The sequence below is a fragment of the Sebastes fasciatus genome, chromosome 5 (genome assembly GCF_043250625.1).
Source record: "Sebastes fasciatus isolate fSebFas1 chromosome 5, fSebFas1.pri, whole genome shotgun sequence".
Classification (NCBI taxonomy): Eukaryota; Metazoa; Chordata; class Actinopteri; order Perciformes; family Sebastidae; genus Sebastes; species Sebastes fasciatus.
In genome coordinates this window covers 16488779-16502560 of record NC_133799.1, presented here as the reverse complement: position 1 = coordinate 16502560, position 13782 = coordinate 16488779, and the positions used below count along the sequence as shown (strand labels likewise).

Genomic DNA, 13782 nt, shown 5'->3' with positions numbered 1-13782 from the left:
CCAGATTGATAAAATAATTGATTAATCAACTAGTTTGGGCGCGAGGTACTCTCAAACCAGCTTTTATACCTTAGCTTCTTGCTCCCACCTGAGAAGGATTGTATAATAGGGCTGCAACTGGTGATTGTTTTCATAATTGATTGATCTGCCGATTGTTTTCTAGATTAATCGTCTGATCTATACAGTAAAATGTTAGAAAATAGAAAGATATCCATCCCAGGCTCACTAAGTCCAAGGCGATGTCTTTAAATGACTTGTTTTGTCAATCCAAAACCCAAAGATATTCAGTTTAATAGGATATAAAACAGAAAAGCAGGAAATGTCCATATTTGAGAGGCTGAAAACAGCATTTTCTGCCATTTCTGCATGTCAAGATGGTTGCTGTTTATTTTTCTGTCGACCGACTAATCAAATAGTTGACTAATCATTGCAGCTGTATTGTATAAATAATGTACAGCCTACAAAAAAAGGAAAACTGTTGCAAGCTTAGGGTGTCGTCCTTGCACACACACCCACTTCCCGTGCAATTTGTTTGTCTCTTTTGATTTTTTGTTTATGTATTGTTGTCTTTTGAATGTCTGTTTTGTATAATATCTTAAAATGCTAAATAAAACTGTTGATCGAATAACTACATGTAGTTTGGGGGTGAGAAAACGAAATGTAGACCTCACCGCTGCTGGCTCTTACCGTGATTTAGAGTCATTAAATGTCCCTAAATCTAATCAAACCGCATATTGATTTTTCTGTAGCTTTAAATAAATTAGATCTTCAATACATAGTATTTATGTCGCCTTGACCCAAATGCAGTTTTTCAGCTGCTGTTAATTCTCAGCCCTGGTTGGACAGGTACATAAACATCACAGTTACCGAATGTCCTCACAAGTACTGTACACACAGGTCTATTTAGTTCTCTGGAGGCAGAGGGGAATAGCGTTTATTTTTGACACTTGAAGCGTCAGTGCTGAAGTCCAAGACACACAGTTTAAAGACACACACACACACACACACACACACACAAAGCAGGAGTATATATCACCGCACAGCCCTACAGGGACAGAACCATTATTCCCTACCTAGGCGCTCCATCATCATCTCTTTGGCTTGGCCTAACACACAGACACACGCACACACACACACACACACACACACACACACACACACACACACACACACACACACACACACACACACACACACACACACACACACACACGACTCTGTTTAAGGTCCAGAGTTTATTTGCTGATGAAGGAAGCATTATTGCTTCCCTCATCCTGGATGCCAGGGAAACCAGGACTGCAGGAGACCTTTTAACATGTCAGGAAAGGAGGAAAAAGGTTGGAAGGGCCCTCTGTGTCCTGGTGTCTGTATGTAGCGTAGAGGCAGCGATCTCTCTGGAGACCTTGAGGAGGACACTAACAGTGGAGTTGTTCATCTGGGCAAAAAAACAGAGAGAATTAATCTTGAAATGTGATGTTATCGTAGACTGTATATAAGAAGTGGATGTAGTCACCGTGACGTCACCTATTGGTTGGTGGACTGCCATTTTGAAGCCTCGAGTTTGGCTTTTGGCTGTTGTCATGTTGTTTTTTGTCCATCGGCATTGTGTTTTTTTGCAACCAGAAGTGACACGTGAGGGAGTGAAGCTAAGTACAAGCGAACGCTGAATAAGACATTTTAGGCAATAAAAATGTTAATATTAACTTTCATTTTCATTTTTTTCACATTTGCATGTATTCTTTGGGCTGAATTTACTTGTAGATTTAGAAGAATACTAAAGCTTTTCTATCCTGTCACTGTTAAAGCTCTTCCTTTCCCATGAAGTCCAAACTTTTATCAATCTTCAAATCCCTCTGGTGAGCGCTGTTGGACTCTAGAAAGCCATCTCTATTATCATCCACACAGATGTGTGATAATGAGAACCCATACTGTGTAGCTGAAAGAGAAGCTGTCAGATTTACATGGACACTGACACCATAGATTAAATTAAAGATACAGTGAATGCCATAGTAGCTGCATGAATTCAGAATGTTTTTCTAATTAGGTTTCATTGCATTTATACTGTTCATCTTTGGAGGCAGGTAAAGAGTTGAGACTATGTAATTAGATGTTGATGATGCTCATTTGAGTTAATGCTCTTTGAAGGTAAAGTGTGTGGCAGGTTGAGGGGACATGGATGATAAAATGGATGATGTTAGCAGAGAGTCTGTTGGTAAAGCTTCAGTAAAACACAGCTGTGAAGATGAACTGGCTCTGACTGTGGCCTTTCTTCTTACACTTCACACGCCTCACGCACATAAATGCATGAACAAAAAGAGATATGTGCATGTGCTGATATGTGGAAATTCACATACACTCCTCCACTGATGTGTTCAGTAGTGCACAAGGTCAGCAGGAAACAAAGAGAATGGCGGTGCATGGCCATTTCATAACCCCTTCCATACCTGCAAAGTGCTTTCACAGCTACACTTTCATCCACCAACACGCTCAATCTGTTAGTCAGCATCCAAGTGAGTAAGAAGGTAGTTTCACAAAATATATACACATTTATTCTTCCAAAACATTTCTGTAAATGTATTTTACTGACGATTTTTAATGATTTTAGAAAACAGTAAAAAACAGAGATGTTTCTTGATAAAAGGCAATTTACATGTCCTGACCTCACATGGAGGCTTGGGATCAAATTCCACATGGCAATTCCAAAAAGAAATGTTAAAATGATTTAATTTTTTTTCCTGATTAAGTGACATCAGGTGGTCCAGATTGTTTCAACAGTTTAAATGGTACACCACAGTTTAAGATGCTGCCCTTTGGAAGAGAATCCCAGAAGTCCTTATTAAGATCATAGACTGTATATAAGAAGTGGACGTAGTCACCGTGACGTTACCCATTGGTTTGTGGACTGCCGTTTCAAACCTCGAGTTTGGCATTTCGGTTGTTGCCATCTTGGTTTTTGTCCATCGGCATCTTGGGTTTTTGCAATCAGAAGTGGTACGAGAGGGTGGAGCTAAGTACAACCGAACCACAAATGTTATATTTAACTTTTATGAACTGAAAACACACTGTGAAAAGGTTAAAGTTGTAAGACGAAGACACAGGCAGACAATGTAGCCACGCACTAAAGCATTATGCTTTATGGTCTATTTGACTCTAAATGGGACTATAATGAACATCATGCTGTCTTGAAGAAGACTTGAAACTAGTGATTGAGACCATAAACTCATGTTTAATATGTGTACTGAGGTAACAAATCAAGTGAAAAGTATTTTCTCATAGACTTCTATACAATCTGACTTCTTTTTGCATCCAGAGGAGTCGCCCCCTGCTGGCCATTAGAAAGAATGCAAGTTTAAGGCACTTCAGCATTGGCTTCACTTTTCAGATCCCGGAGTTGCCCACTGATTTAGATGAAGGTTTTTAAATTGTTGCCTAATCGACAATAATTTCTTGGACGTATTCGATTTATTTTAAACCTAATTTTTGATGTATAGGAAACATACCATAAATGTTATATGATCCACAGTTCACTAGCTGCTCCTCGTCTTTTCCCTCCTGTTACTCTGCGTCTCCATCCTTCAGTGCTCTTTCATACAAAGTGTTCATTAGCTGTGTAACCTTTTACTTTGAATTACAGCGCAGCTCAGTCTGCTGCTTGCCTGCAGGTCTAACTAAAGGAGCATGTTGGACCATTAGTCATTCTGTCATTGCACACTGACTGGCCAGGCTCTCAGTCATTCAGCTAACCTGCTAGCCAGCCGATCGGTCAGCAATTCAAGCATGCATCCGTCTATCCAAACAGTCATCCATCCACTCGTCTGCAGCGGCCCGTCAGCTGGCAGCTGCTGAGGTGGCTGAGCTCTGCATCATGTAGGGCTCAAAGAGTTGTGACTGCAGCTGAACTGTGCAATTGTGTAGAAGTGTGAGGCAGATTGGAAACCATCTGCTTCCTTTTCTGTCTCTCTCTCTCTCTTTATTGTCAGTAACATACATTTCTTTCACCTCCTCTTGCGGCAGCTTCATCTTCTCCTCCTCCTTTCATCTCCCTCCTTCATTCTTATCCTCTTCTCTTGCACTCTATGTAGTATGGTAAATACATCTTTTTTATTTTTTCCTCTCCTTGCCCCTTCTTATCACTGACTCTCTGCCATTATCCGTGTACTACAAGAGTTTCCTTGTTCTCTCTCTATTAGAAGTCACTGTTGATGCTAAGTGGAAGTTTGTTCTTGTTTACAAACTACTACTATAATGCTGTCCCATTTTTCAGTTGCCTTTACTGTAATGATCTTGTTTTGGATGTTTAATGAGCTCTACTTTGATAAACTCATACTCTGGCTAACATAGAGTGAAGGGTATTATGCAGCAGGTCTCATAACATCTGTAGGAAATTTTCCTTATGCTCCCCAGGCTTTGTCCTTGTACAGTATACTTTGGGCTGTAGAGTGTTTTCACCGTGGTTTAATTAACTTATAATTGATTATCTTCACGGGTGTAGAGGCAGTTTCTCATTTATTTTCCTTGTAAAGCTGTTGGACTTTAAAGCTGCTGTTGAACATTTTTTCACCTTTTCATCACAGGCTTGTACGACCCTGCTGCAGATCTGTGCGAGTGTTTGTGTGTGACTAGAGCAGTGGTATTGACAGGCTGCTGCCTGGGGCGTCTCTTTCTTATTATTGTGTTGAATAGAAAGCCTCTCCATCTACCAGTTGCAGCCAAGCCTCACTTTATAGAATAGCAAATGTTTACGATGTGGTATCACTATTGGGTCCGAGTCTACATCTCCTTGATCCAACTAAACCCACATATTTCTTTATTCTACTTGGAATGAAGGTCTTTGTTTGACATTTAGATACCGGTGACACACCGTCTGAGTGATGAGAAGGTCAACTGTTTATGGAAAGAATATGTGAAGCACGCGGTAGATGAATTATTGTTTGATATTTAATAAGTAAATGATGGGAAACTAATCTATCAGATCTGGTTGTCACATCTTGTTGTTGCTTTGGCCTAATGTAAGGTTAAGATTCATACGGGTAAAGAGACACTGTTTTTAACTGTTTAGTATATGTGTGAACATGACACAGATTCATCATGTGTGTGTGTGTATTTGGGCTTGGCAGGTAACTGGCCAAAGGCCACGTTTTAAACTCTGTCAGGTGTCAGGTAACCTGTTGTGAATGAGGAAGAGGATTATTTGAGACAGAGCATCAATGCTGATTGAATTGGCCGGTCCTGAAAAAGACATGCAGGGTTTTGTCAGACTGAAGTGAGACGGAAGGAAGCTGTTGATTGAATTATAACTCTGTATGGATGTCTCAGTACAGACAAAACTACAGGGATGGGTTTTTGGAGGCTTGGCTGAGTTGGATACCTAGTAGGTCATGAAAACATAGACACCAAAATAAGCAGCTGTGTATCCCTGTAGTTCACTGTAGTAATTGCTGACAGTGTTATCTGATAATAGGCAACTTCATTTAAGTTATGAGATTTGTTTTTGGTAGTAAAGTTGTTTTTTTTAAAAGTTTTTATTGTATAGTTATGGATTTAAACACTTGAATACTGTAACAAGCTACTCCTTCACTCACACAGATGATGACTTTTCCCATTCAACTACCAATTTAACTACATGTAAGTTATTTCAGGTATTTAGCAGTAAGGCAAAGGCTTTCACTCACGATTGAAAATTGAATTTAGTTCTGCACTAAGCTACAGTAAATTTACCTAGATGCATTTTTCTTTGACAGTAAGCCAATATTTTGAGAAGACTCAGGCTGCATTTTACACCGGATCTGGGGTGCTGAAAAAAACGGCCAGCGGGGGAAAAGTAGAAACAGATTCAACTTTTGGAGAAACGTGCGAGATCAATTGGGTACATGTGGGTAATTTTGGAGTCTATAACCTCATCACTTTTGCTTTGGTCCTCCAGTTACGTGTTCTGCTGTATTTTCACTGTTCTTGTTACCATCTTTTAGAGAAAGTTTAGACATGGCTTCATCTTTCAGTGCTGCTCAGCACAATAAATACTGCGCTTTGTCATTGCTTATCAGCTATGAGTTGTGAGCATGTGTAACTGTTCAAATGTGAATCACAAAAAATGAGCAACATAATCAAAAACCCTTCCGTGGGTCGAGATTATAAAAGTGCAACAGTGCTGCTGTATATATTTACAAACTTGTGGCCTTCAGCAAGCAGCTAATTACCATTTTTTGTCTCTCTTCTTATTTTTCTCCAGTCACAGATGAAGACACAGTGAAGAGATACTACGCCAAGTTTGAGGAGAGGTTTTTCCAGACCTGCGAGAAGGAGCTCCTGAAAATCAACACTTTCTACTCAGGTACTTATTTAACTTCATTTACATCAATGATTGATGCTTAGTGTGTGTGAAATCAAAGTCAAATTAGGAAAGCAGTTTCAGATCAAATAACAGTTTAAGTGTGATTATTGGGCTGGTAGTTAGAGGAAATGTTGAATTGACTTTGTTAATGAATCATCTGTACCAATATGAAGCAATATCACCACCGTTCTGCTCTGCAACAATGCCTTCTTCATCGTCAAATAAACTCTGGATCGCATCTTACATTAACTTGTTATTGACTCACCAGTTTCACATGTTGTGTAATATCTTATAAACCATGATGTAAAGACGGGTATATGTATCAGCTGCCATCACGTATCATTGTTTTAGATATTTTAGTTGGTGCACAATGTTTTGCATATTTTACTTCCTCTGTGCTAAGCTGCTTGTTTCAGTGCCAAATGCGTCTAATCTTGGTCATTTGATTGAAGTAGCCAGTGGTTGTTGTGTTCAGGCGAGCAGGCCTGCCTGTGTATATTTCAGGGAGAAGGGGAGTATGTGTGTACCGTGTGCAGTAACCTGAGACGGAGGCCATAATATATTTCTGGTATTCTGGTACCAGGACGTTGCCTTCTGGTCTCAAACTTCAGCTCAGGGGGAAGTGGGAGGTATCTGAAGACAGATAGTACTTCCTCTAGAGGCTGTTTGGGATACTACAGGTCGGCTGAAGGCCGAGGTTGAATGGCAAGATTGTTCCAGCTCATAATGATGGGACATAACTGGCAGATGGATGGCAAGAGCAGCAACTAACAAGATATACTGTAAATCATTGCAGATTTTGTTGGCAGGAGGTTGATTTACTGAAGAAACTTTGATCCTCAAATTGTTGTTTTCTTTGTGTACGTCTTGATTAGTGTCATATGCCATAAGCTTACTGTTAGCTGCTCTAGAGGACATGTCTTGTTAACTTGTCTTATATTATCCTGATCCATTTTCTGCTGCAGATAATGACACAATAGTTCCTCTGCATAGGACAGAACATTATATTTAGCGGTATATAAACATAAACTATACTATAATGTATTTGTAAACATATAAGGACATTTTAAGTGTTTATTAATGGACAGTATTTGTCAGCAATTCATGGCAGTCATTCATTATCTGTTTATACAGCAGCCTCACCTTATGGATGCCCACAAGACGAATCATAGTTGTTGTAAAATACATTAAATATACACTTATATCTGCTTATAACTATATTATATATGAATAGATGAGGGTTCGCTAATACGATGTCAAATAGAGTGCTGCAGGAATGAGTCCTAAAACCTAAAGTTAGCATTTAGCACTTCCGGTTCCCTCGTCTGGAAGTCAATGGGTTTTTTTTTTAAAATGGGTTTTTATTTAGATGCCTGAAATAAGGTCTGTGGTTAACACAAGCTTAAGAGGTTTTAATGTTTTGTTCTACGGCATAAAATACATCAATAAATACCCCACTTGTGAATTTTGAAGCTTTTACGTGTCTTTGAAAAGGCGGTTGCTAACAAGTGGCCAAATGAGACTTCTAAACGTCATCACACCGACTCGTTTGCCTTAACATCCTTGTTGTGTATACTCACGCTTATGCAACCGTGGTGTGGTTGTGTATATATCCTAATGTTAGGATTTTTTTACTTCTGGCGATTGCATTCACGCTTCAAAAATCATAAAAGTGGTGTTCATTCGTGGAGATTATCTTGCTGAACAAAACGTGCAAGTATCATAAATGTTTGTTTTGCCACAGAGTTTATTTTCTGCAATAATCCAAAATCCGATGGAAAAATCCCATCGGCTTTTTGTCGAGGGAACCGCTGTGATGATAACTTCCGGACTGGCTTACAAAAATATGTTCTCCCTACAGCACTCTATAAAACCTTTTTGCTAATCCAACATCAAAATAGTCATCAGAGTTGCGAGGCTTTTGATTTTTTATGTTCGTGTCTGTCTATATGAATAAAACAAAATAAGAAATAGAACAAAACAAACACTTAGTTGTCATTTCAGATGTTCTCAGAGCTGCATGTGACATGTGTAAGTCTGCTGACAGAGTCAAATCACATCAGTATAACAGTCAGTGAGTCACCCTCTCTTCAGCAGACCGAAGCTGGGAAGTCGGTTAAATGTTGTGTATGAAAACATCAGCGTCTCCTTCCTGCTCTTGGGCGTCTTGTTGATCCTCCACACACAGCTTTATCTCATGCCAGTTACTGTGTGTGTATAGTGTGTAGCAGTTTGAAAAAGCTGGATAGGTTGTGAGAAAGAGAGCCGGCGGATGGATGGAGATAAATCGTGTGCTGACTTTACATAAGACACTTTCCTCCACATCGCTCTTTCCCTCTGTATCACCCTCTGAAAGGGGTCCCTGACCTCTCAAAGCCATTCTGCTGCATTGCGCCGAAATCCATCCTGTTGGGCAACACTTTCATTTTGATGGGTTAAACGCACATCAAAAACATATTTTTGCTGTTTTAATAGAATATCCTCTCATCTTGAAAGCGGAGGAGGAACAACAGGCTCTTTGAACTCCTCCACTAAAGCCCATACCAGTGGAAACCTGAACCACCAACACCTGTCTGTTTAAGGTCCATTAGCCCCACACACATGAACTGTCCAGCCATGTCCTCTGTTGTGAAGTGCCACTGCAATCCTCAGATATAATCTAAAGCTCCTTATCCCAGGTCTTGACTTTCCCACGCCTCCTGCTGTTGTCATGTGTTCATCCAGGCATTGCTGTGACAGACTGTACAAGTCGAGTAGAGGGATTACTGTGAATTTAGATGTCAAAGAAGCATTCCCTTTGAGGATGTGTGTGATATCTGGAGAATGTGTGGGTGGGTGTGTTGTTGAAGCAACAAAGCATGAAAGTCACCTGTGAGCCCACATCATCACTGCTGCTTTTCCCCAGTTTAGGACCGAGAGGAGCAGCTATGGGTGCCTCAGCTCAGGCTGGCAGTATGCTTGAAACCAAATCACTTTTGGTGTGTTATCAGACTGCTGTCACAAACAACACTGCAAGTAGATATCAGTGTTCTTATTGTAACTCCAGGTCTGTTTATTTAATGGTTTCCACACCAGCTGAAAGAACTTGGAAGTCACAGCAGGGGTATGCATGACTCTCAAAACAAGAAGTAAGCAAACTACATTAGCTTTACAATTAAGCTATTGAACTAGTACGAATATAATCTAATTAATTAATAACCCTCATTTTTGTTATGTTTTGTGTACTTTTAAGGCAGTGAATCAAATTGACTTTAATTCATCAAAACCAACAACACATAGTAGAACAGGACACGGAATGAAGTTATCAGGTCAGATTACATAGAATATAACTACTGAGTAAGACTAGTGGGTTCAGTTGTTCTGCAAAACTTCCACATGTGGATATGTGCATTAGAAAATACATGAATGTGGTGCAGTGTAAGCACCACAATAATAAGCAATCAAAGGCCATATGAAAGCCTCTTTTAAATGATGTTCTTGTCTTCCCATCTGTAGAAAAGCTTGCTGAAGCCCAGAGACGTTCTGCCACGCTGCAAAATGAGCTGCAGTCTTCATTGGACGCTCAGCGCGAGAGCAACGCTCCGCCCGGCCTGCGGAGGCGCAAGACGATGTTCCACCTGTCGCAGGAGGAGCGCTGCAAACATCACAACATCAAGGACCTGAAGCTAGCCTTCAGCGAGTTCTACCTCAGCCTCATCCTGCTTCAGAACTACCAGGTAGGTATCATTACGCAGACACACCTGCATTCAAAAGTTCTGTACTATAAATAAGGAAGGAAGCAATCTTTAGAGAAATAAGCGCTAACATTAGCATATAAATAAATGTGTGTTTTGGCACCTCATGTTTCCTGCAGCATTTTTTTTTTTTTTATAGATAAACCCTCCAATCTGTTTGGTATGTAACCGTTGTCTCCTCGTTGCCGTCCACAGAACCTGAACTTCACTGGTTTCCGTAAAATCCTGAAGAAGCATGACAAGATCCTGGATACTCCTCGCGGGGCCGACTGGCGTGTGGCTCACGTGGAGGTGGCCCCTTTCTACACCTGCAAGAAGATCACACAGCTCATCTCCGAGACAGAGGTGCCTGCTCGCATATACACAAACACACACATGCACACTGTAATTCAAAAATGTAATCATTGTTTGTTGTTTGTGTGTATCTGTATAGACCATCGTCACCACAGAGCTGGAGGGAGGAGATCGTCAGAAGGCCATGAAGAGGTTGAGAGTTCCTCCACTGGGGGCAGCTCAGGTCAGAAGTACAACTGGTTACACTGGAAATCACTTCATGATAGGAGCCTAATTTGTGCCTCTCAAACTAGGGTTGTCATTATTATCACCAAGGAATTTCTCCTGAATGATTGGCTCAACAGCGCAATATGCAGTATTATTGCAACTTGTTTTGCAAATTAATTTTTTTAGCCTGATTTTAGTGCTGTATAGATAAGATTTATTGTTAGGCTATTATTAGGTGTATTGTTGCTTTTTACATGACAAAGATGACATTTTTAAAACAAATTAAATACTTGTTAATTGTTAATGCAGAACACAGTTGGGCAATGAGGTGCAGCGTTTTTTTCAGCTGCACTTTAGTTGCGTCTGGTTGCTATGATACAGAATATCAAAATATTGGCACACGGTATAGTACTTGCTCTGGATGAAGGGAAGACTGAAGCACGTCAGGAGAAAGGACGGTCCCGTCGGTCTATGTTTATTAATTTCTCCTCCATTGTTGTTGTGCAACACATGTAGCCTACATGTAGGATGTGACGGTTGGTCTTTGTGGAGTTTTACCCAAAGGTGAACAATTTTCAACTCTCGGCAGCCAGAAAAAAAACACCAAATATGCCGCGTTCAGTGCAGCATAGACGCTCAGCACCTCGTCACGCTGCTGACGTTTGTAGCGTAAGTGTAAAAATGCGACATTCCCATTGCAAAGAATTGAAAAAAGAATAACGTGAACATCCTGCGGTTGGCATGTCAATATTGCGGTATTGCAATTGTACGGTTATTGCAACAGCCCTATCTCAAACATTTGGACTTGTTACCTCTCAAGCAAACTAATGCCTTTTTAAAAATGCAGAAGAGTGGCAGTTCAATAATATCAACCATTTTTCATCTTCAGTTTGTGTCGTTTGATTTATTTTCAAATTAGGCAGGGAGGCTGCAAACTAAAATAACTAAAACAATAGACAAAATAAATGAGTGTCATATTTTTCAGTCTCATAAGTCCCCCCCAAAGAAATAACCCCCTACGCTACAGTAATAAATGACCTGGATACAAATGTGGTGTCTGTGCCTGAGAATATCCCAGCAAGAATAATCTTTGCAGTCATTTTACTGTAATGTTGGTTAAGATGAATAAAGGTTAAAAACAAAAGGTGAGAGGTTTGTTATGAGGGAAATGGAGAGCGGGAGGAAGATGGGAAGAAACAAACAGAGAGAAACCATGAGAGCCTTTAGTATTGATTTTATAAGTGCCTTTCCATTGTTGAACAGGATATCTTTCAGAAATAATCGAGGCTAGTGGCACTTTACCCCCCTATGTTATATCTACTGTTATTAATGCATTAATTACTGTCATGTCTGACTTGAATTGTGCTATGTGACTATTGATCTCTCCATTTCCCTTGCAGCTACGTGTATAATAAATATATTCAAGCATGTAAAAGGAATCAGAGCTTTACCTGGAGACACATTCAATAAGTTTTAGTTGCATAGAAAATTATTGGAATCTATATACATTAACAGTATCTGTGAGCTTATTAATATGTATATACTGTATATAATACAGCAGTTAGGTGTCTTATTAAAGGTACAATTGATAACATTCAGCCACTAGATGTTGCATTCTCCCTCCCCCATTTCATTGCATTCACTTCACAACAAGTTGTTGCCAGGCACATACCGTCAATCTCAGCAATTTATCAGTTTTTTTCCTCACAAACTCAAGACCCAGAGATATCACGTGGTACCGGCGTCATTTTACTATTGGCTCACAAGTGGGAACCAAACATCAGATATTTTCCACAGAGAGAAGAAAACATTAATTTTGGAATAATTAACTCACAATCACAATAAAAATTTTCAGGAAAAGACACACCTTTTTTTTTTTTTTTTAATATTCATCTAAATAAAAATGTTATCAATAAGACATTTAATTAATATTATGAACATTTTAATAATTTCCTTTCTGTATTCTTGTCTGCCTGGTTCAGCCTGCTTTGGCCTGGACAACCTTTCGTGTGGGACTCTACTGCGGCTTCTTTATCATTCTTGCCATCGCCTTTGTTCTCACTGGTAAGTCACATTTACATCCGGATTCATACATTTTTCATATCCTGTTGAGTCCTGCACAATTTGTAATGTGTCGCTGTAAGATAACTGGCAGTTTTAGTAGATTGCTTAAGATTAATAGTGCGCATGATTGGCAGATTTTCATGGTTGTTTTCGCTTCAGATTTGTTATCAAGCAGACAGTCAAAGGTTTTATATTTTATCTTTAAAAATCTGAAAAAAATCCACTATGTTTTTATCAGGTGCTGTGTTCATCCGCTTGGAGAACGTGTGGCCACTGGTGCGGATCTATCGGGGTGGTTTCCTGCTGATCCAGTTCCTCTTCCTGTTGGGTATCAACACTTACGGATGGAGACAGGCCGGAGTCAACCACGTCCTCATCTTCGAGATAAACCCCCGAAACAACCTCTCACACCAACACCTGTTTGAGGTCAGAATGGGGAAACAAATGGAAACGATTATTTCTGTTTCTTAATGAGAAAAATAATCTTTTTCTCTGTAATGAAGAAACATCTTTGTTTTCAGATTGATGTGAGTGATCATGCATTTTTAAAACATGCAAAAAGATTGAATGGGGTTGATTAGTCATCAGGGTAATCCACATTCAAGGAATACATTACTATTTATTTAATTCAGCAGAAACAGTACATACCTAATGTCCACAGGGTTTTATTTATACTCTGGAATAACAAAACACAACATAATTTGCACAGAATTATTCAGATTAATTGTAATTATGTGTCAAAAATGCTTTCTTTTAATGCCAGTCTCTTTTGTATCTCCCCTGTGTGCTGCAGATTGCTGGTTTCCTGGGTGTTTTGTGGTGTCTCAGCATCCTCTCCTGTCTCTACTCAGAGTACACCTACATCCCCATGCAGATCAACCCGCTCATCCTTTATGGCTTCATGGTGCTCTTCCTCCTCAACCCCTTCAAGACCTGCTACTACAAATCACGATTCTGGCTCCTCAAGCTGCTGGTCAGTCCACTCATTTGTTTATTGGAGCATTTCTTTTACACCTCTGGTACTTTATTTTGAAAGAATTACATTGCTGACATTTGAGCTTTGGTGGTGTTTTATAAGAAGGATGTAATTCAAACTGGATAAATGAGCCAAACAGACAAAGTTCATGGATGCACAAAGACAAATATTGACAA

The 13782-nt window shown here is 39.7% G+C and overlaps 1 protein-coding gene across 4 annotated transcripts in view; it reads left to right on the top strand.

Annotated features, from left to right (window-relative positions):
• The window catches only part of xpr1a (xenotropic and polytropic retrovirus receptor 1a), an 89500-nt gene that overhangs the window by 53601 nt on the left and 22117 nt on the right, over positions 1 to 13782 (top strand). For all 4 annotated transcript variants that reach the window (XM_074635351.1, XM_074635352.1, XM_074635349.1 and 1 more), the window contains 7 exons: positions 6230 to 6331; positions 9827 to 10047; positions 10261 to 10410; positions 10499 to 10582; positions 12549 to 12630; positions 12869 to 13056; positions 13424 to 13603. In XM_074635351.1, the coding sequence (XP_074491452.1) occupies positions 6230 to 6331; positions 9827 to 10047; positions 10261 to 10410; positions 10499 to 10582; positions 12549 to 12630; positions 12869 to 13056; positions 13424 to 13603 (1007 nt within the window). The remainder of the gene's footprint in view (positions 1 to 6229; positions 6332 to 9826; positions 10048 to 10260; positions 10411 to 10498; positions 10583 to 12548; positions 12631 to 12868; positions 13057 to 13423; positions 13604 to 13782) is intronic.